Source organism: Balaenoptera musculus, chromosome 5 (genome assembly GCF_009873245.2).
Source record: "Balaenoptera musculus isolate JJ_BM4_2016_0621 chromosome 5, mBalMus1.pri.v3, whole genome shotgun sequence".
In the NCBI taxonomy this organism is placed as follows: domain Eukaryota; kingdom Metazoa; phylum Chordata; class Mammalia; order Artiodactyla; family Balaenopteridae; genus Balaenoptera; species Balaenoptera musculus.
The window spans coordinates 53,477,006-53,500,249 of NC_045789.1; the positions used below are offsets into that span (position 1 = coordinate 53,477,006).

General features: G+C 34.2%; 1 protein-coding gene across 4 annotated transcripts in view; it reads right to left on the minus strand.

Moving 5' to 3' along the window:
• Positions 1 to 5,827: 5,827 nt before the first annotated feature.
• Positions 5,828 to 23,244, minus strand: part of YTHDC1 (YTH domain containing 1) — a 34,690-nt gene continuing 17,273 nt past the window's right edge. For 2 of the 4 annotated variants that reach the window (XM_036852586.1, XM_036852583.1), the window contains 10 exons: positions 21,770 to 21,878; positions 21,571 to 21,688; positions 15,500 to 15,584; positions 14,336 to 14,502; positions 11,733 to 11,815; positions 10,448 to 10,484; positions 10,312 to 10,375; positions 10,141 to 10,203; positions 8,492 to 8,626; positions 5,831 to 6,829 (listed from right to left, as the gene is read on the minus strand). In XM_036852586.1, coding sequence (XP_036708481.1) covers positions 6,605 to 6,829; positions 8,492 to 8,626; positions 10,141 to 10,203; positions 10,312 to 10,375; positions 10,448 to 10,484; positions 11,733 to 11,815; positions 14,336 to 14,502; positions 15,500 to 15,584; positions 21,571 to 21,688; positions 21,770 to 21,878 — 1,086 coding nt within the window. In that variant the 3' untranslated portion in view covers positions 5,831 to 6,604. Of the gene's footprint in view, positions 6,830 to 8,491; positions 8,627 to 10,140; positions 10,204 to 10,311; positions 10,376 to 10,447; positions 10,485 to 11,732; positions 11,816 to 14,335; positions 14,503 to 15,499; positions 15,585 to 21,570; positions 21,689 to 21,769; positions 21,879 to 23,244 lie in introns of all 4 variants that reach the window. The other 2 variants (XM_036852585.1, XM_036852587.1) reach the window with 2 other exon arrangements.

The window sequence follows — 23,244 nt, forward strand, 5'->3', positions numbered from 1 at the left end:
ATACAACTCAATAGCAAAAAAACAAAACCCCCAAAAAATCCAATTAAAAAATGGTAGAAGATCTGAATAGCTATTTTCCAAAGAAGAGAAACAGATGGCCAACAGGTTCATGAAAAAGTGCTCATGATCACTAATTATCAGGAAAATGCAAATCAAAATATCACCTCACACCTGTTAGAATGGCTATTATCAAAAAGACAAGAAATAACAAGTGTTGGTGAGGATATGAAGAAAAGGGAACCTCCTATACTGTTGGTGAGATTGTAAACTGGTGCAACCACTATGCAGAACAGTATGTAGTTTCTTCAAAAAACTAAACAATAGAACTACCATACTATCCAGCAATTTCACTTCTGGGTACTTACCCAAAGAAAACGAAAGCACTAATTCAAGAAGATATATGCACGTCCATGTTCATTGCAAATTTACAATAGCCAAGATACAGACATAACCTGAGTGTCCACTGATGTCTGAATGAATAAAGAAAGTGTGGCATACACACTATGGAATATTATTCAGCCATAAAAAAAGAATGAAATCTTGCTATTTCTGACAACACAGATGACCTTGAGGGCATTATGCCAAGTGAAACAAGTCAAAGACAAATACTGTACAATCTCACTTAAATGTGGATGGAATCTAAAAGAAAAAATTTTTAAGTAAAAATTTTATAAAGCTCAAAAATTTTATACAGAAAATAGGTTGGTGGTTACCAAAGGTGGCGGGTGGTGGAGGTGGGCAAAATGGCTGAAAGGGGTAAAAAGGTACAAACCTCCCGTTACAAAATAAGCAAGTCATGGAGATGTAATTTTAACAGCATGGTGACTATAGCTAACATCATATTGCATATGCGGAAACTGCTGAGAGTAAATCTTAAAAGTCCTCATCACAAGAAAAAAAATTACGTGGTGATGGGTGTTAACTAAACTTACTGTGGTGATAATTTCACAATACATAAATACCAAATCATGTTGTACACCTCAAACTAATATAATGTTACATTTCAATTATGCTTCAATTAAAGAACAAATTAAAATGAATTTAAAATTTTTAAATGTTTTAAAAAATATTTTGATATTTTTTTCCTTCATTCCTAATCAACATATCTCGACTCTTTTGCCAGATTGCACCAGGAAACACATTCCCAAACAGAGGAGAAGTAAGCTCTTCCTTCCTCCTCTCAGAAGATTGTGGGCTACTGAGTTAAAACAATGTGGCTCAAAGCCTGACTTTATTGCATACTAGCAATAAAGTCTGAAGCGCCTACCGGAGAGAGATGATGTAAAGATTAAATGTAACATCATTCAATTTCTCCCTTCCCTTTTCTCCCTTCACCAGATTTTTACTATAAACTCCAATGTGCTCTGAGCACCTTTTCCCCACACCAGCATTTGGGTCAGATGAGTTCAAGTGCAAAGCATAACCCTGTGTCACTTTTTCATGAGCTGAAATGTACTTTATCAAGATCTGTTTGCCCATATTGACCCTGCACCCTCACTCACCCTCTGCTTTACTCAGATCTATGACCTCTTCCCAATGATTTTTCCTTATTTCTGTAAATCCTTGACTGTACTTACAGCATCTTTGGTTCAAGGCCCAGTGAAGTAGAAAAGTTCCTCAAAGATTACAGAAATTTCTACCCTATTCTATGATGCAAGACAGAATGGGTTGTCCTATTGTTTGTTGGATTTATCCTTAAACCAGTTCCCTGAAGCTGGCAAAATAGTTAAAACATTTCCACACTTCACATTCACATAATTTAGTCCCGTGAGATGAAAAAGTATCTATTTCAGTGACTCTCCCCAAAGAGCAGGCAAACGTTTCCCAGAAATTCTCAGAAAAACTCCCATGGCATTTCATTGGCCTAAGTATGGTAAACTGCCTAATTTTAAGCCAAGTCCTGGCAAAAGGAATGCCATGCCCTGATCCATGAGTTCCTACAGGAATGGGATAACCCTGGCCAATCAAGTCCACTCTCTGAGGATGGGGCCAACTAATCCTGAATCACATGGGTTCTAGCAGGGTGGGATACTTGAGTGATAATTGAAGAACTGTTAGGATGGATAAAACAATGAATGGAGGCTATAGAAGAAATCAGTACCATTCACTATAACAATTATTTAGAATTTATTAATGAGTCAGTGGATCTGTTCTCAAATTTTCTCTCAAGCTATATGACCTCACTGCAGTGACGAAAAACAGCTGCTATAGTACAGATAATGTACGTTTCTAAAGAGGTCTGCTTACAAAGGAAGCAGTTCTTGTACAAGTTTTTCTACTACAGAATATGGATGATTTTGAAACAAGAAATGACACAAATGGAGATTTAACCTTATCCAAAATCCCAACAGGAAGTTTATATATAGTATATATTTTATGTGCATTTAGCTTTGAAAACAAAAATAAAAAACAAATTATTTTGAGCTTAAAATTAATCCCAATAATATTCTATCTCCATAGACTTCAGTTAAAAACTCTCAGAAGAGGAAAAATACAACTACCCTCATAGTAAAAGAAATACTTTTAATCTAAATAGTATGTTCCCATAAAAACCACTTACATTTCCTAATTTTGTATCAAAATTCTCATCCACTTCTGAAAACCACTACAGATGAAGTGGGTAGTAGGAATTTCTGCATTCTTATAAGCCAGTTGTTTGCCAATTGATTGAATATTTCCAACCAAAAGTACTGAGCTCACATTCCAAAATCACTGAGTCCTCTGAAAACTATTTGAGGCTAACTGCAGCCTCCTGTCTTTTGCCACGTAATTTAAAAACAAAGCTCCTTTGAGTGAGTTCAGTGGACGCCAAGATCTGGAACAGTTTTCTGACCTGTTATACCCTGAATATCATTTGTAGGATTGAATAGTCTTTCAGATGTCATAGACAAGTTTAGGCCATAGAGAAGAAACTGAAAGGGCAACACAAAGTATAAGACTTAAAAGCATGAAAAGGAGAAAAAACTTAGATGACCCATAATACAGAGGATAGAATACTATGAATTGTTTTAAGTTCTAAGATACCTATTCCTAGTACAAGGAATTTGAAGTCTAAAGGTTTGGATGAATAGTGTCACATGTGCCTCAATTTTTAATATGTACATCAAATTACATTTGGAATGTTTTCTATCCAAATCAAACAAAATTTTAAAAGTTGAGATAAAATGACCCATGTGTGAACAGTCACCCTTACCTTGGGGTCAGGGAACTCTAGCATAGTCAGTCAAATGCTGGCAACAACTCATATTTCCTTCTTATTATTACATACATCGAAGCCTTAAGATCATAATTTTAGTGATATGACAAAGCAGGATCTACGTCTTTCAGGTGAGTGACCAAGGAATTCTACAGCAGGATGAAAAGAGACATCCAGGAACAGAAGGAAGCTATGCCTACGACGACAAAACATTGAGTGAAAAGTCAGACATCGAGATGCTAGTTCTATGAGAGAACATGCATTTAACAGCTATCTACTTGTCCACGTCATTTGGCAACGGTCCCTCCTGATGTAATTCCAGTGGCACTGACAATATCCCCAGCTTCTCTTGCCTCCAACGCTGGCTAGTCAAAGAACACCATTTCCCTGGACACACACATTGGATCAGAGCTGGCTCCATGAAACCAGCATGGCTATTCAGAGTTCTTTTGTGGAATTGATATGGAAACTTGTTGGAAAAAAATGGTCTCTCTCCTTCTGACACTGAGAACTATATGGATAATAGAAGCCTGGAGATGGTAATGGCCATTTTTGGAATACTTAAGACTATGCCTGAGAATAAAGTCATCATACAGGAAAGCAAAGCCAAAAGAGAAGTGACATACCTGAATTAAATTTCCCTCCCTTGAATTTTTACTCCACCTAATAAAAACCCTGAATTTCTAAACTCTGAATAGGGAATTCCCTGGTGTCCAGTGGTTAATTAAGATTTGGTGCTTTCACTGCAGTGGCCAGGTTCAATCCCTGGTCAGGGAACTAAGATCCCATGCTGCCAAAACAAACAAAAAAAGAAAACCAGTCTGAGTAACTTAATTTTGACTTGAACATGTTGCTGATGTAGAGATTTTTACAGTCAATATTGTAGAATACATGGAAGAAACTATGCTTCTCACAATAAGGAAGGCTGTCATAAATGTCTTCAAATACCTAATCAAAATGTCCATTTTACACTTCTATTATTTTCATTTCTTTGCATAGGAAAACAAATTATCATTCAATCTTTCACACCACATTCCTCTGTCAGTTTTTTCATTCAAAAAAATCAGGAGGAGAAAAACCAGTTATTGTGAGGATTAAATCAGCTAACATTAAGTATACAGAATAATACGTGATAACATAGTAAGAAATCAATAAATGTTAGCTTTTTAGAATAGATTAACTAGATACTAAGCATCTTAACACCTAAAATACAAAGCACACGTTAACATGTGATTGGACACTTTTAATAAGGAAGCTTGAAATATGTTTAATATCCTTAGTAGTAGAACACAGCACCATCATTTAAAATATTTATTTTCTACTTTTTCCAAATGATGAGATGGCTTCTTCAAAACACCAAACTGGATGAAATATATGGATGGAATCTTGGCTCCATCAATTACCACCTTTATAATCTTGAACAAATTATTAACCTCTTTGGGCCTGTCTCTCCATGTATAAAAATAGAGTGAGATGCTATATGAAGATGAAGTCAGTACATGAAAGCACAAAGTGACTTTAAATACAAAGTGCTCAACATGATGTATATTTTATTATTACTATGATTATTTCAGAAAGATGACTTTAATATTACCTACTTATCTCATAAAGTAACATTTTTGGTGATTCCTCTACATTTTAGAAATTCTTCAGAGTTTAAGAACTTGAAAAGAAAACCTTAGATATCAACTTGCAAAACATATTGATGAATACAAACAAAATGTCAGTGAAATGACTTACCATACATTACCAACTGGTTTAATCAAAGGCAATGCTGAAACTAGAACCCAGGTTTCCTAATACAGTTAAATGTTCTTTCTTCTCTACCACACTGCACAGATTTAAAATAAATCCTTATGCTTTATTTTTGAAATAGGTAAATATACCTACTAATTGTAAGTGAATGGAAAAATATTCTAAATATCAGTGAGAATATGAAAGCAGTAAACTGATAGTTTTAAATATCCTTCAACAGTGAAGTTCCTGTGTTCTTTTGACACTAATATAAATATAAAACTGTAATCATGATCTGGTACAGAACACAATTATGACAATGTATGAAAACAAAAAAATGTGGTCAAATATTCAAATATCCCAAATAAATATTCAACATAACAAAGGCCAAAACTATAGGTATAACTCAAAATAAAGTACAAAAAAAATCTCTCATAAACTGTATTTTATACAGCTTGTTACTACTGAGAGGGATTGATGATTAACTTGATTAACTTAAAATAAGTAACTATAAGAGGGTTAAATTTTAAAAGTGTATTCTAAAAGTAAAATAGAAAATACCTAAAGTAGCTAACTTATCAAAGTTACACACAAACCAACACAAAACCTGAAAAAAGAAAACAATCCTATAACCAGAGTAGATACAAAAATGTTATCAGATGAATACTTAACCAAAATACTAACGAAACTCCACTGTGTACCGTTAGTTCTTACATTAGAAATAGAAGTAATAAGCCTTTAATATAATTGACCTAGGTTAATCATTTCTGATAAAATATGCAAAAAAAGACAAATGGGGTTCCCACAATTCCTGAACACAAAGCATTCTTTTATGTCCACTAATATATAAGGAAACAAACTTGCATCCAGACAAGAAAGAAATACAAGACATAAGTGTCAATCTTTACCAATTTATTTTATACAAAACAGTAGCAATGTAGAATATGGGGAATTATCTTCCGCTGCCACACACCGCAAGTTGTGAACATTCCAAGCCAATGTATACAGTTTGGAGGGGAAGGCTAAACAATAGCATCAACCATGCTACTGAACATAGGAATTTTTTATCTAAAAAGATTAAAAATTAGATAGCAATGTCTTCTTAATATTGCTCCATCATTGAAGACGGAAGAACATAAAAAAGTGACCTTTTTTAAGATTAAAAAAAAGAAGGAAAAGGAGAAACCAAGAGGCTGCTACAACACTGCCATACAGTCAACCATCATATTTCAATATTTGCATACTTGATAGCAGCATTATTTTACTGAACCGTGGTGCACCTACATTTAGAAATACATCAAAGCAAAATATTGTGGCAGTCATCAATCAAGATCCAAAAGAAAGAAAACAAACAAAAAATAACTCTAGGATGAACATACTATATGTAGATGAACATTATGGAGACTGAATCAATATCTACATTCTTGGACTGTTCCATTCTGCCCCAATAAAAGTCTCAACTCAAATGTCAACTGTGCATTTTTTGGAGGATTTGAGTTTTTTCCAGTTCTTATTATACTGCATGCTTGGAACAAAGAGGGTCATAATAAATCCTTCTACACAAGTGAACTTTAAGTAAGACAGTTGAAATAAATTTACTAGTTGTAAACACACACAAAAAGAAAAATACAAGATTCTTTTATCTTTAAAACAATCAGTGCTTCCAAAAGCACATTATCTTCTATATCGACCTCTCTCCCCTCGGTCTCTGTCCCGATCACATAATCGCTCTCTTTCTCTTTCTCTATCACGTCCTCTATCTCGTTCTCTGTCTCTTCTGTTATCTCTAGGGCGGTCTCGCTCTCGCTCCCGATCTCTTTCACGAGGTCTACTTCTCCGACCACTGACAACAGCTTGTGTTCGACGAAGGAAATCATCCACCCTCATATCATAATCATGCTAGAAAAGGTAAAAAATGGGTAAGGTATGTCAAAAATCAAATGGAATTTATGTGTCCCTTTATTGTAGAGAAAGAATATAAAGAAATGCCCTATTCATTAATTCACAGAATGTAATTCTGACATTGTTTAGAAAAAGGATTTTGATGTCTTACTAATTAGACACCTACAACAGAGGATTATTCAAATCTCATTAAAAAAATCACTTCATGCAGTTTTCTATTTAACTTTAATGATTTCTCCATCCAATCCCTTTATTAAGATTTATGCGAAAATAATCACCAAATGATGACCATCAACCACATGATCAATACATCAATACATGCTGTCAACTACGCTAAATGTCATCACTGTTTTTCTGCAACAGGTGAGCTATACTTATTTTTCCTCCTTTGAGTCTACAAACTAAACCAAACCAACTCTGCCCTCTAAAGGTGAAATTAAGAATTCTTCCATTCCTGATTTTTTTTCAAACTAAATCACTGTTAATGACAATTTACGGAATTTGACAGAATTTTAAGAAAATATGTACTGCAGTAAGATTGTACAGTCTATTCCACACAGAGCTAATAATACACAAAAGGTTGAGGAGGACAACAAAGGGTAAGGTAAGCAACTGAGGTGCAAGGCTGTTACCGTGGATATTTTTTTCTAAGCTTGACCCCTGCTCTAGATTTCTACTCTTAGTTCTCAATTCTTCTTTACTTACTGAACTTGGTCTCTTCAAAGTCAGCTTAATATATAGAATATAAGGTTCAAAAACAACTCCACACTACCTTTCACATATAATAATATGTGAATATTACCTAAGTATGAAATATATCATATATACTAACAAAAAGCTACACAGAAATAGAACTTGTTTAAAAGTACATTTTGATAAAAGAATCTAAGAACTTCCTTTTTGAAATGTGATCATTTACAAAAGGCATTTTTAAAAAACACAACCCAGCTAGTCAACTAAGATTTCATCATACATAGACTGCATATTTCTTCTTCTGTGACTGAAAAAACAAACCAAAAAAACCACTACTAAATTAAAGTCTATTAGTCAATTAGGATTTCTCAATTTTAACCGCACATTAAAGATCCTAGTATGACTTTATTTTGAAGGATTAGTATCTTTATGAGGATAAGGAAATAAATGACAGATGAAAAGTATCTCAAAGATAGGCTAGGAAACTACTGCTCTGACTGGTCCTCTCAGATATGCATGCTCTTCATCATGTGGGAAGATAAAAGGATGTTTATGTGGCCCAGCACAGAGTCATTGTGTGTGTGTGTGTGTGTGTGTGTGTGTGTGTGGTGTTGTGTGTGTGGGTGTGTGTGTGTGTGTGTGTGTGTGTGTGTGTGTGTGTGTGTGTGTGTGTGTGTGTAACATTTAATAAACTCAGTCCATTGTGTGTGTGTGTGTAACATTTAATAAACTTGGCCCAACTACTATACTGAAGACCCAGAAATCTCAACCTCAACTATAGTCTGTTTAAATAATCAAAGGGACTAGCCATTTTTAATAAAAACAAGTTGTGAATTACTTCAAAAACAGCCTTCAATAAGAATATGAAACCGTCTACCACTCAACATAATCTGGTATCCCTCACATTCAAATTATCTACAGAATTCTAAGTAGTTCCCTCATACTTTTGCCTTCTCATTCACTTACTACTCGTTTATCTCTGTATCTTGCTTCATGTGGTACTGGGTGATGTCCTGAGTAGGGGGGATGAGCTTGAGGAGGTGGAGCGTGGTGCTGATAGTAAGGATGGTGTGGAGGTTGTTCCATTCCAGGATAAGGAGTCTAAAAAAAGAAAACCACTTCCATAAGCATCTACCAAACATCCTTGTAAACAAACCATTCTTAGAATTCCCCTACCCAAACCACCCATCCCAACAAATAATTTACTCTATACAAGCCATTACTTTGATGGCATTAGGATTCCTTCAAAATACCCTATTTGCTTGTTGAAAATGTGTGTAATAAACTCTCTAATTACATATCTTCCAAAATTTAACATTTATACTTTTATACATACCATTTACATACTAATAAAATAGCGAGCCCTCACTACACAGTGATTACTATGGACCAGGCACTGTCCTAAGCACTTTACATGGCTAATTCTCACAGCAACCCTACAGATAGGTACTATTACGTAATCCTAGTTTACAAAAGGGAAACTGAGGCACCAAATGGTTAAGTAACCTGCTTAAGATCACACTGCTAGTAAAGGGGTGGAAGTTAGACACAACATCAGGCATTCTGGCTCTAGAATCAGTCATCTTAACCACTATGCACAAATGTATTCTTAAAAAAAAAAAAAAAAAAAAAACTCAGGGTCTAATGAACTTTTAAATGCCATTATAAAATGAATAATGGAAAATCAAAGGTACTTCTCCCCCTAATTAGTGCCAAGATAATATTATTAAATATTTTCTTTAATTTCCTAGAATCTAAAGGAAAGAAATCTCATAATTCATCTATCTGTACAGAGTACCTAAGTGAAACAAAAGTCAGATGGAAATGCCACATTACAGGCAGCATTTAAGATAAAAAAGGTAAGAAACAATCAGAACTACTTAAACTTCCAAGTTTTTTATTTTTTAGGGATTAATGCTTCAGCTATCCTCAATACCTTAAGATATATTCTAAGAATATCCAGTTTTCTTAAAGAAAGGGAAAAAAATTAAAGTTTAGGGACAGGGTTTAATTAACCTTATTTAATATAGAGAATTTACTGAATATTAGGGTCAGGCACTATGCTAAACTTAACATGTATTTTGTATATTTAGCTTCTTGACAATCCTGAGGTTGACATTAAATGACATTAATGACCATTCCATTAAATTTTAAGCCATAAAAGGATAGACATAATGTCCAATTTATTCACCAACATATACCCAGAGCAAGCACAGTGCTTGCAAAGAGTAGGTACTAAATATTAGTTTGATGAGCCAAAGAATGAATGGATGCTTATCGAGTTTTACAGATAAGGAAAACTATAAGAAAAAAATACATTATGAAACTTGTCCAAGGTCAGAGTTGAGAAGGGAAGGTATTTGAACCCCGAAGAGTTTGCACTACTAGCCACTACAATAATAAATCATAATACTCATCAATTAAGCCAGTACTATTAATAAAAATCAAATCATTCATTAGCCTTTAGTTTTAAAAACAGCATGCAAGTATATATCACCAAAGATACGTATTTTAAGTCTCCTAATGGGTAACTGTAACATATTCCAAGTAGGCACTCAACGTGTATGTAACTGCAAATGAAGTTAAATAACTTGCAAAAATAGAATAATACAAACCATTCCTTGCCAAGGTGGTGGTGGTCCCATGTTATGAAATTCCCTCACATAGTCATTGTAGGACTAAAATGAAAGATGATAATGTTAATAAATAAATAAAAAGCCCAGAAGTTACAAAATAAATCAGATACAGATTTTATGTACATTAAATTTAAAAAGTGAGATGCTTACCCCATTTAAAAACACATCTCGGCGAACTCCTGAAAACCGTCTGTTGGGAATAAGATTTGTGAAACTAAATTCAGGTAATTCATAAACTAGTTCCAAGAATGTAATTCAAAACTTAGCAAGAGTGAACCCAACTTACCTATCTACTTCCTGGTATCGTGGATCCTTTAAATACCCTGTTTAAACATCAAGCATTTTAGTATATCAAATATATGTTTTGTATTATGGCATTATAATTAAACCTTACCACTCAATTCAATTCTTCCCATGAAATAATAGTGATGCTATTATTGTATTATTCCACTTTCAGATTTTCTTCTCAGATTACATGATAAAAGTAACTAAATAACTTACTGATATCACAGAATTATAAACTGCTAGAGAGATTTTCATATGGATCTTCTAAATTCACACCCCAATTCTTGCTAGACAGAAATTTCTTCATGCTGCACCATAAGGAAGGTAAGGGCAGAGGAATTATCTTGAGGACACCGTAATAGGTCTTCCTTAAAACAAATGTTTACCTCTACCTTGAGTATACACAAGCCTTGCTAAGTCAACCATAGTTTTAAAAAATGCAAATGTACAGGGAGAAAAGCAAAATTAACAAAAGTTGCAGAAATGAAGATATATACATTTTATCAATAAGTGAAAGAACCACGGTAATAAGAGAAATATTCTCCCTCCTTCTTTTCCTAAGTACTCAGTAAATTAAAAATGTAAAAAAATCTGAGGGGCCAAGTTACTGGGGAAAAATTTAATTTTACTCTCTGGAATATTCCATTTTGGAGAAGAATGAGGCTTATCAAGCCACTTGTCACATACAGTGCTGTAATGCTAACACCAACTTCCAAACTGCCTAATTTTTATAAGTGTATCACTGACTGTTTTAAATAAATATCTTCTCTTAAATACACTTTGCCTTTTTCAATTCCAGTAAGGGAAAGACTAACTGAAAAGCTGCTTTTAGATTAAACCAAGCATTCCCCATTCCTCTCTAAAAAAATGATGTCAAAGGTATTTTTATTTAGAAAAATAATAGCATAATTTCAGCTTCCATTTAAAGCTGTATACACATGAAATACTAAGTATCAAAGGGAATAAAAAGCTTAATAGAGTGTAAGATCACTGCTTTCCCTAACTACATTTAATCTTAAAAGCACAAGTGCAGTTTCCATTTGTGCAATAATGATAAATTAGTAATTTCAGGTAATTAACAGATTATGATAATGAGTCACACTAGAATAAACAACCTTAACAAAGTAGAGGAATTACTACGTGATTAATAATTTCCTAAGGTTTAAGTAGTCACATCCTAAAGTTTTCTCATTTTTAAAACTATAGGGTCATGATAGAAGTTTGTGTTGTTGTTGTTGTTTTTAATAATTTCAAGTCAAATATCCGCAGGATTATAAAATATTAACCTGGTCTCTGATGAAACTCAGGGGCATAGTCAATCCTTGGTTTCTTTCTGCTGTTATGAATATCATAATCTTCTGGTCGACGCCTACACAAATTAGACACATTAGAAATTAAACCAAAAACTGCTGGGAGAACAAACAGCAAAGCAAGTGTTTCTGACAGAAATAAGCACACAAAAAAGCTCAGTATTTCCTTTAAAATAACACCCTAATTTTTGGTGAGCAAATATCTTAAAATTTCTAAATTTTAACTCCTCAAAGTAATTACTATACACCAATCCTTAGATGTATCGCTGGAATAGATATTCTCCGTAATCCTCATACTATGATGAGACACTTGCAAAGAGTAATCTGCTCAAAATACGTAAATCACATTTTAGTAATCTAAACAGAAGTAAATGAGCTGCCCTCAAACTAATATAAATATCCAGTTTAACAATTAAAACACTTTCCCAAATAAAGTCTCCATTCAGGTAAAAGAAGGGGAAAAAAACTATCATCATTACACAACAGGTAACTCTAAAATCTATATATGTAAAGGTATTAATGTCATTTTAGGCTAAGTCTAAAGAAAATTAATAATTTCTTAAATATTTTTCTCCTGCTTTGCACAAAATTACACTTTTCACATGATCATACAGAAAATTTGATACTTATTAAAAGTGACTTTACAGAAAAGTTTTGAAAATCTTAATACTTTGAAAAACCAATTTCTAAAGTTAATAACATTTAGGAATTATGGGAATTTTTTCTAGAGACAATGCCTTAAAATAAAACTGGCACGTAATGGGGCAGAGTTTTAACAGAGTTCATAAAACGAGTTCAAAGTGTATTCTTTAGAAGGTGACAACTTTACTATCTGCAGCTCTGGCTGCTCTTCCCTATCTTCCATAAATCTCAATGGTTAATGTAAATACATCATTAAATACACTTCATTTTACTTAGCATTTAATAAAGAGCTACACAAAAGAAAAACAAAAATCCAAGTTTTTAAGGTAATAATAAATACACCTTTTTACCCTTAATGTAAAAAACTCCATAATAACCTGGTATCACCAGTTTTCCAGCTATTTCTCTGAATTATCAACTGCTTTCATTAACTTTTGCAACACAAGTTCACTCAAACTACGAAGCTGCAATAAACCCAAACCCCCCAACAGAATAAAAACAGTTGCATCTACAATAAATAAGACTAAGAAAATTAAAAGCTGGTTTAAAAAAATAAACATACCGCTTTCTTGTAGTTTGGGGAGTGCATTTACGACCGGTATAAAACATGATAGTAACAGTTCATAAAGTAGTCCAACTACTGACTTTAAGCTGTAAGCCACATACAAATATGGAGGCCCTGGCAGGCTTGAGAGAAGGTGTAGTGTAAGTATAGTTTACAGTCCATTGCAAAACTGAGGTAAAAACTTCACTTGTATGTACTGTATTGCACTGGAAACCTCTTAGCTTAAAACTTCAAAAGACATCTTGGTGCTCAGTCCTTTTAGGCCAAAAATAAGGGGGCTCTGCCAGGTTTCCTCCTACCTACTTGACAGTGTCCTTCTTAAGCTCAAAGAAATGGGGACTCTTGTTGGATTATCTGTACCTACCACAGGATGTTTCCACCAAAAGGAAACTTAACCAAAGGTTTCATCCCATCAACCACACATCCAACAGTCTTTAGCAGAATATTTTAGATTTAGCTGTATGCAAATCTATACAGGGGAAGGTGTTGGGTAGAAGGGCATAAATCAGTCCTTTGCAAAGACTTCTCCAATTCTGCAACAAGTTAAACCCCCTTTTCCTGGAAAATGCTGTTTAGTTCGTAAGTAGTGATCAATAACCATGGCGATCCTCTAAAAAACACTTTAAGTCCACAGGTACTGCCAGCATCTGGAAAAGCTGTAAACAGACACAGCAACAGCCCTTCTTTTTGGTTTGTTGCCGGGTCTCCCAGGGCCACTTGATCCCCTTTGGAGAGAACCTATTGTTTTCAGAAGCTCAGCAAGATGTGTGAATTCACTGGGTACAAGTTAGACAATATTTGACAATGGGGTTAACACATCACGATGGCAAAATCTGAAATAGTCCCAATAATGCTCCTCTTGAATATCAAAATAACTTAAAATATTTTATCCTCTAAATGAGGCGTCATCTTCTGAAAAAATATTAGTGATCCTTTATAAAAGTCCCATATCTGATAAGGCTTATCCAGAGACACACCTGAAAGAAAAGGCTTTTTACAAAATATTAACAATTTTTGCAAATAAAGACTTCCTCCTCTTCCTCCTTTCTAGCCTGTTCTTAGCAACAAAGGCCTACCTCATTTCAATGGTATACATTGTATTATCAGATTATTATCTAATCTAAACTGGTTATCACTCTTTAGCAGATAATTTTTTCTGCATAAGGAAAGATCCCCATTTTCCTCTTGAAAAATGACTGAGACCAAGGTGACCATGTGAAATCCTCAATGAAGCCACAAACTAGTCCATGCAGCTTGATTTGAGGATTTTCTCTTTCTTCTTTACCGCAGGACAAACTTTTGACGAATCACATTCCTCCATCATGTTATTCTGATACATGTGCCTATTATCAGTCCAAAGAACGTTTCTAACCTTCCCACATCCCGGACTGGTTCTCGACGGGATGGACGTCCTCTTGACCGGGGCTGAGAATGCATTCTTCTCTTGTGACGCATTTTATGAATGACCTGATACAAGTCAATACTTTCATCAGGGGGAAATAGAAGACAAAGCTGGGTTCCACATTCAAGTTCAATTTCCTAGAATAGGAAAGTAGTAATTTACAAGATGAAAAAAAAAGGAGAAACTTTCAATAGACTTGTATTTTCCTGATGTACAAGAACAAAAACAGATTGACTTGGAGGCTTCCTTCCCAAGGCTGATGATCATATGCGATTCCGATAAATTTCCTTGAAAGGTTTTTAAAAAACCTTTTAAAAGTGTTTCACGTATTTATATAAGGGGAAAAATTAAAAGTGTAGAATCTTCAAAGTTAACTACACAAAAAACTCTGTGACAATCACCCTCTGCAACAAAGGAATATTTCTTTGTGCAAAATACGGAAGTATCAGGACAAAGTCATCCATCTTAATACAGTGGAGGAAAAACATACATTAGTGTGGCAACAATTTTCATAATCATAAATTGCTAAATGCACTTAAATACATTATATTAACTAGAAAAACAGACTAATCTACAGACTTTTTAAAATTAAGTTTTATTTTCAGTTACCAATATTTTCACTTATGAGCAATGAAAACCTGGTTCAAAATTACATGTAGAAACTGTAAGGTTCACAGGTTTGGGTTTAAGTCACAGCACACTTTTGATTTCATTTGCAGACTTGAAAACCTGACTACACATACTTATCTCCTTTTCGTAAAGCTTCCTTCTACTCAGAAAACTTCAGCAAAGACATTAAATGGCATTTCTAAAATATATTATACAAAGTTCAGAATCTGTTAAACAGTAATAACATAATGAAAAAGCATGTAAAAATCATGCCAATTTTCTTTGAAAACTTTTCCTTCAACTGTATTAATGAAGTACCATATAAAGCTACCTATCTTTCAACATTAACAGAGGTCAGATTAATCAATCAAAATCACAGTAATCACAAACTCCAAATAAGACTATTTTCCCTTAATCTTTCCCACAAATTCAATCAAAAATGGTTTTAAAATATCCTTCAATAAAGATATTTAAAAGGGTTGATTAAATATATGTTTTTTAAAGAATCAATTAAAGTTAACAAACCTGTCCATCACGTCCGATCTTTACTGGCTTATGTTCATTCCAAGGATTGGTGAGATGAGCCGACTTAGTGAAGGGTAATTCACGCCTAAATACAAAGTAATATTAATTATATTACTTTGCAGAATCCTTATACTACTTTAGTAGTGAATTCCTATGTTAATCATGATTTAAATATGACTAAAATTTAAGACTGATAGAGCTTATTCCCCAGAAAGGGAGCCCCCTTCAGAGACACACTCTTTCCACATTCTCACGTGTTCTCAAAATTAAAAAAAGCTAAATAATACGCTTAAGATAATGAGCTTAAAACCAAGACAGTTTGGGGTTTAATCCCAGCTCTCTCTCAGCTTCTCTGAGCCTGAGTTTCTTCATCTTATAAACAAGGATATCACCACCTTCTTCATACTTGTTTTAAGCAATCTGCATATGAAATAACATATCAAATGTTTAGCATATTTCTTGTTTCTGTGTACTAAAAATCTTGTATTTTTTTTTTTTAATAAATTTATTTATTTTTTTGGGGCTGCGTTGGGTCTTTGTTGCTGCGCGTGGGCTTTTCTCTAGTTATGGTGAGCAGGGGCTACTGTTCGTTGCCGTGCGCGGGCTTCTCATTGCGGTGGCCTCTCCTGTTGTGGAGCACAGGCTCTAGGCACGCAGGCTTCAGTAATTGTGGCGCACGGGCTTAGTTGCTCCGCGGCATGTGGGATCTTCCCGGTCCAGGGCTTGAACCCGTGTCCCCTGCATCGGCAGGCAGATTCTCAACCACTGAGCCACCAGGGAAGCCCCTAAAAATCTTGCATTTTTAAATAACTGACCAACAAAGAGATGAAGCTTAACTAGGCAGTTAATACCAAATGAAAATACATGCCCCCTATCCTTGGTTCAGGGCTGCTTTCCCAGATTCAAATATCCTCCCTCCTTTTGATAAGGCAATACTCCCCACTACACATGGAATGGCTCTTGACAATACAAATGTTTTTATTCATAAATTCCTATATTTGCATGTATTAATTATGCCCTCCACTTACACTACAGTGCTATACCTAAATAATTTAAACAAACTCTGGCTCTAAGCTCTCTGAGCCATAGGGCAAAATGGTCTCACCAAGTTAAAAAAAGATAACCTGTATTTTTATAGTTCTTTAACAACCCAGCACAACACTGAACACAAACATGACACATGATAAGTACTTGTCAAAAAAAATAATCGAAAATTAACATCATTCAATAAGGTTTCATCTATTTGTGCATAAAGTAATGCCAAATTAAATAAATGCTTTAAAGATCTATTATATATATATACACAATACAAATGAAACTGCTCAAAGGACATACAAAGATGAATAAAATAAAGAGCTTGCATTCCTAACCTTTCTTCCACAGCTTTTATCAGAGAGTAAACAAGCACACACAATGATTTTGTAAAAGAATGGGTACCCTAAAGTTTTGTTTTTAATGTGAATGGTCATATCTATTTTGGAAAGAAAGAAAAAACAATCAGAAAATGCTTCCTGGAAAAGGTGACATATGGGAAAAGTCTGAAAGAAAAGTGACTCAGGAAAAGCCGTATGTAGAGAGGTAAGGCAGGGTTACATTTGAAGCAATGAAAAGGACCTGAGCAAAGACATAATGGAGAAGGAAAAATACAAGCAAATAACCTGGTCCAGTGGACAAGCTATATAACCATTTATTCTAACCTTACGTGAATTTTCTTAAAGATGAATATTAAACGCCCAAATTTTACACTTTTTACACCTCAGAAAATATTTCGACATTTACAGGAAAAGAGAAGTATATCTAAAATTAAAGTATCAAGGTGGCATGATCTGTGGTGGTGGTGATGTGAATGTATGGGAGAAGTGGGCACAGTGTGACAGAACTGCCTACTAGGTACTACTACTGGATTCCTCATCTAAAAGACATCTTACCTCACACATTGAGAGTAGTTCAAGAGTGTATATACATACATAAAAATATGTGTGTATGTATATATATCTACATACACACACCCACACACCCCCCCTTTACAGGGAGGGCAGGGGGAAAGAGACTATCATTAAGCTAGAATAAGTCCATACCAAAAGTCTAGAATATCCAGATGCAGATCTATAGTTAAAACTGTACTTTAATAGCTTCTCAGATTTTTCCTCTCAATTGCCAGTTAAAAAAAGGTTTCGGAAAGGAATAAATAACCTACAACTACGAAAGTGCAGGACGGTTACAAATTATTATCGCACAGAGTTACCACTGTTATTTAAACATTAGCAATGGAATACCCTAGGTCCAAAAAAAAGGCATATGTTGGTTGAGCTGTTTGAGTCACTGAGGGTTAAAATTCTTTGGTGGCACTGGTTCTAACTAGATTCTAGAGACCTCTGCCCACTGTTTCGACACCGTAGTTAATCCCAGACTGAAAAGCACAGAGATCTATGAGGCCTTAGGAAAAACAGGGCTTAGATTAAGACTAAGAGAAACTGCACATCTGTGGTCATCACAATTAGAGAGCAGGCATCCTAAAAATCAGCTTTTGAGCAGACATGTAATGAAAAAGCCTACAGATGATCATCTTTACTGTGAGTACCCTAGGTAACGTGGCAGTGAGTCTCTGAATTAAGGAGCTTAGAAAATGGGGCATATTTAACAAAAGAACATGAAACTGTACAGAGGCTCTTATGTGCTGGATAGCTGTTTTGGTCATTAAAACTAAAAGGAATAATATCGAGAAACCATGAAAGAAAAGAGAAATGGGTTACCTGGAATGGACATGAAAGGGGTGAGGTTAAAATACAATATAGTCAGTAGATTTAATTCTGGTTGAATGACATTCTATAGATTTTAGCCTTATTTTGATCTAACTCCCAGCGGCAACTTAAGTCACTTTTTAATGCCTCCTTTCCTATCTGCTACCATGCACCATCTAGTTTTAAACTCCAGTGTGCCTATAGGTTTGAAGTGCATGTAACGATTCTGCATTTTAATAATCAGATACTACTGATGCAGGTGATCCAGGGACCACTCCTCAAAAAACTTAAGGCTAGTTATTAAATCCAAAAGGTGCTTAAATAAAACTCTGATAACTATCATATCTGAAAAGAAAATATATTAATAGCAGTTACTATTACTGATAGCAAAGCCTTCAGGGTTTATATTTATTAAAGTTTAATCCTTTTAACACTGAAGGTCAAATGTAATTCTCATTTCACACAGAAAATTTAGAGTTCAAGTGACTTACTCAAAGAAATGTCAATGCAATAAGAACACGTGCCCCCTCAGAACTCTTAAGTATTTTAATATTACTCTTTAACGCACTTATGAGTATTTAAAAAAAAGTTAATTTTTTTTTTAATTAAGAATATTCTAAAAAAAAAAAAAAAAGAATATTCTTTCCAGGTAAACCTAAAACTTACTTAAAAGTAATAAAAAACATTACTACCCAAAATTTTACACAAAATCTTAGCAGAATGGACTATTTGGGTTTGTACCTCTTCTGATGCTAGCTATAAATATTTCAAATGAGTTAGTAAAAGAGCCAGAAAGTCAATGAAGAAGAAAATGAAGACGATAATCTGTGAATAAATTAAACTCATCTTCTAAAATTAAGAAACAAATTTCCGTATCAATAATCTGAAAATGAAGGTTCATAAAACAAGTAACATTCAAAATAAAATTTGCTACCACCAATCTAAAACTGGGTAATTATTTTTCTCCTAAGAAAGCATCACCTCCAAATATTTTCCAGTGACACCAATAATGTTTCTAGTCATAAAACCATAGACTTAACAAACCTCTCCTTTGGCCTTTACAGTTATCCATCCAAAAAAATAAGTAAAAATGTCTATCTCTGCTAAGAAATAATTGACACCTTGTCTTCCCTATAAACTGCCACCAGATTTTTAAATTTTATAATTTTGATTATGATTTAACTTTAGAAATTAAGAACTATAAATCTATATTTAAAAACCCTGGGTACAATGGAGTATGGGAATATCATCTATAGTCTCACCACCCTAACAATGCATTCCAACATTATAATTATGTATCCTTTCATTTGTTGTATCTTTCCATGTTATTACATGGACAATTATTTTTGTGTATTACATTTAAGTGACAAACCATAATCTACTTAACCAATTTCCTATATGAAAGAATTTAGATTGCTTCTAATTTTTCCCTATAGAAAGTAATGACGGGGGGCTTCCCTAGTGGTGCAGCGGTTGAGAGTCCACCTGCTGATGCAGGGGACATGGGTTTGAGCCCTGGTCTGGGAAGATTCCCACATGCCGCGGAGAAACTGAGCCCATGCGCCACAACTACTAAGCCTGTGCTCTAGAGCCTGCAAGCCACAACTACTGAGCCCGCGTGCCACAACTACTGAAGCCCACATGCCTAGAGCCCATGCTCTGCAACAAGAGAAGCCACCGCAATGAGGAGCCCGTGCACCGCAACGAAGAGTAGCCCCCGCTCACTGCAACTAAAGAGCCCGCGCGCAGCAACGAAGACCCAACACAGCCAAAAATAAAAATAAATAAATTTATAAAAAAAACAAAAAAGTAATGACGGGATGAATAATGGTGATATATTTATATGCGCATATAGCTTTTTGCTACTCTATTAAACATCAGCCTAATACACTATCTCTGCTGTATCACTGCCCATTTTCATATTTCCTCACTGTCCCACAGCAAAGGTTTATTTTATTAACTCCTTAGGCTGGCCCACATTACTACCCACCCATCTTTGCCTTCTGTTCTTCTCTTTACTGACTGCTTTATTAAAAAGGTGGTTCCCTATCCCATCCACACACCCCACTCACACCCCCCACCCCATGGTTTCTGATTTCATGTCTCTTCTTTGTGCTAGTTTGCCTTCCTGAATATGAACAGCATTTTTCTTTCTTATCCAATTCCTCTATCCTCATCAAAAATCCACCTAAGCCGACTTAATGATACAAAAAAATCCATATGGTCCCTTTCAGGTAATTCTTATTTAGCTAAAATTAATTTTACAGGTAGTAGATTTGTGCATGCCATATAAAGTTCACTTAAATAATTAGCTTTTCATATTGTTGAAATAGCTTTCTAAGCCCAAGATGGAGCCACTCCTGCCCAAGGTGCTAAGCCAGCAAACTGAAACTTAGATAACTTTCATGTCCCTGTAAATGCTCCACTTGACCAGAAATGCAATATATTGTCAGTCAATCCCCAAACGCCAAGCCAACTCTGGGCTTCCTCATCCCAAACAAGGTTCTGTGTGGCCCCATCCAATCAGATATTTTCTTATTTGTCTCTTTCTTATTCTTTACTATTTATAAAAGCTTATTTTATAAAAGCTTTCTGCCTTCTGCCCCATTTTGCAGTTCTCGACAAGAGACTATCCATTTGCTGAAGTGTTAAGTCTCTCTGTATCATCTAAATTGACTTCTTTAATCATTTTTTTAAAACAATGTACAATCGTTCAGTAAGGACAAAAAAAGTGGTAAATAACTCAGATTTCAAAGTAAGTCTACTTTTCTAACAAACATTTAAATCTTAACTACTGCAGTTTCAAAAGGTCACAATGCCAACTAACATGATTTGCTAACTTCCTTAAAAAACACTACTTGTTCACAACTAAATTAGTCACCTCCAAAATGTTATATTAGCCAAGTCAAAGGGTGACTATTTTCCCACTCCACAGTAATAAAATGGCATGTTAAATCACTAAACATAAACATGTGCTAAATAACATAAGCAACTGTCTGATTTGTAAATTTACTGCCATAATACTAATGCAGAGAACAAATGAAATACATAAAACTCTGGACTAAATAAATCTTTGCCCTATGCATTCTATATTAGATTATAAAGGTGGTGAACAATACAATCTAAGCATATTAATGTTTTTACTTTTAACATTGTTAAATAAGCTCTATAGATCCCAATCAGCCTAGGAATGACACCAAAAAAAGGGGGACAATAATTAGAATAATAAATTAAAACTAAATAACTGTAGACTTTTAACATTATTCTCAAGTGGTAGCCCATTCAAAACAGGAGCAACTTTAATTATCTACACTAAAGTGTGTAATTTACCTGCAAATCCAGTCAATTTTAAAGACACCTCCCAGCATTTTAGCATTCATTCCTGCTGGAAGTACCCAATGTATAGGAGATCCTCCATGGTGTGATTCTGAAGAAAGTCTTGCAAATCCTAGGGGAATAAATCACAACATAATATATAGATGCAAATATAATTAATGTTTTTACATATCCAAATTATTTTTACTCTTACCTTGAAATTTTCCACTCTCTCTCACAGAAAATATTAAGATAACACTCCTTGCAGATCTGAATGCAGCATTTAATTTCTTCTCGTTTACTGGCAGTGTAGACCATACACCCTATATAAATGATGTAAAGATCAAAGATTGAAATTAATGTAAATCTTTTATGTTTCCAATTACATTTACAGAAGACCAAGGTTACCAGTAAGCTATAATGAATAAATGTCCTATGTATTCGTAGAACATTTATGAATAATGTCATATGTCAAAATAATGGAATAATCTATTAAAAACTTGGGAAAAATATGGAGAAAATTACCAACCTTAACAAAATCATTAAAACTAGTAAACACATGGGGACGGGGCAATCAAATCATATGGGCTAGAATTTTAGATAATAAAAACAATCACCTACAATTTAAAATCAGAACCATTTACTGTGGTAAAAACATTTTGCTTGAAGGTGAATCACAATGTGTACATTTTTTCTTTAAAAACTGTGCCTAACCAAATAATTAAAAATGATCATGTTAGTAAATCCGTAAGTGAAGAATTTCTGTCAAGTTTCTAGCATTTCTCTCTTATTTCTATTTAAGTTCAAATTTTCACGTATCAATAGTTTGACTGAAGAGACCTGTGTTTTATGTAGAGCTGGAACATAGTTATTATTTCCAAAGCATTTTAATCAATTCTTTGATCATGAAAGATTAAGAAGGCAGGAATGGTAATGTAAACCAGAACCTCTAATTCAGTTTAATCTGCTGATACATACTAGACCTCATTCTCACTAGGTGCTTAACTACTTCTGCCTAAATCCACTCCAGCTAAAGAACAGAATAAACTTCCACTATTTAGTGTACTATTCCTTCCATCTGTAAAATTTAGTGGGTAACCCTCAACTTAAGTTAGAAATATAGGATTATTAATATTGACAGAAATACAGTTTACAAAATGCTTCCCACAGTAGAAACTGTCTTAAAACAAAAATACAAAAATATTAGAATAGTTGGTATAAAAAGTAGATGCATTTTTCTAACAAAAACATTTTTAAAAAAATTAACCTTACGACATCCTACAGCAACTGGGCATATCCCTTTTGTAAAGCCCAGGGTGGGGCTTTAAACTAAAACTAACTCTTCCCTTTTCTTCTAAATCCAAGTGATCTTACTTCTAAAAGTAAAAGAAACTCTCTGTAAAAGAATGATTTCTTTTCAAGAAAATCTCAAGGTGTAAAACAAGCAGCAATAAAAAACAAAACTGGTTAACTAAAAAAACTTTATAAAATGTATTAGTATAATAAACTAGCAATTGAGTATAGAAACACAAAAATCCAAAGAAACACGTCTTTTGCAGTACAATGTATAATTACATATTCTTCAGATATTGAATATTTTTACTTCTAAACTCATCTTCAAAAGATTCAAAAGAAAACTCAAATGACTACTAGGTTGCCTAACCAGTCAAAAAAGCAGACCCTACATGG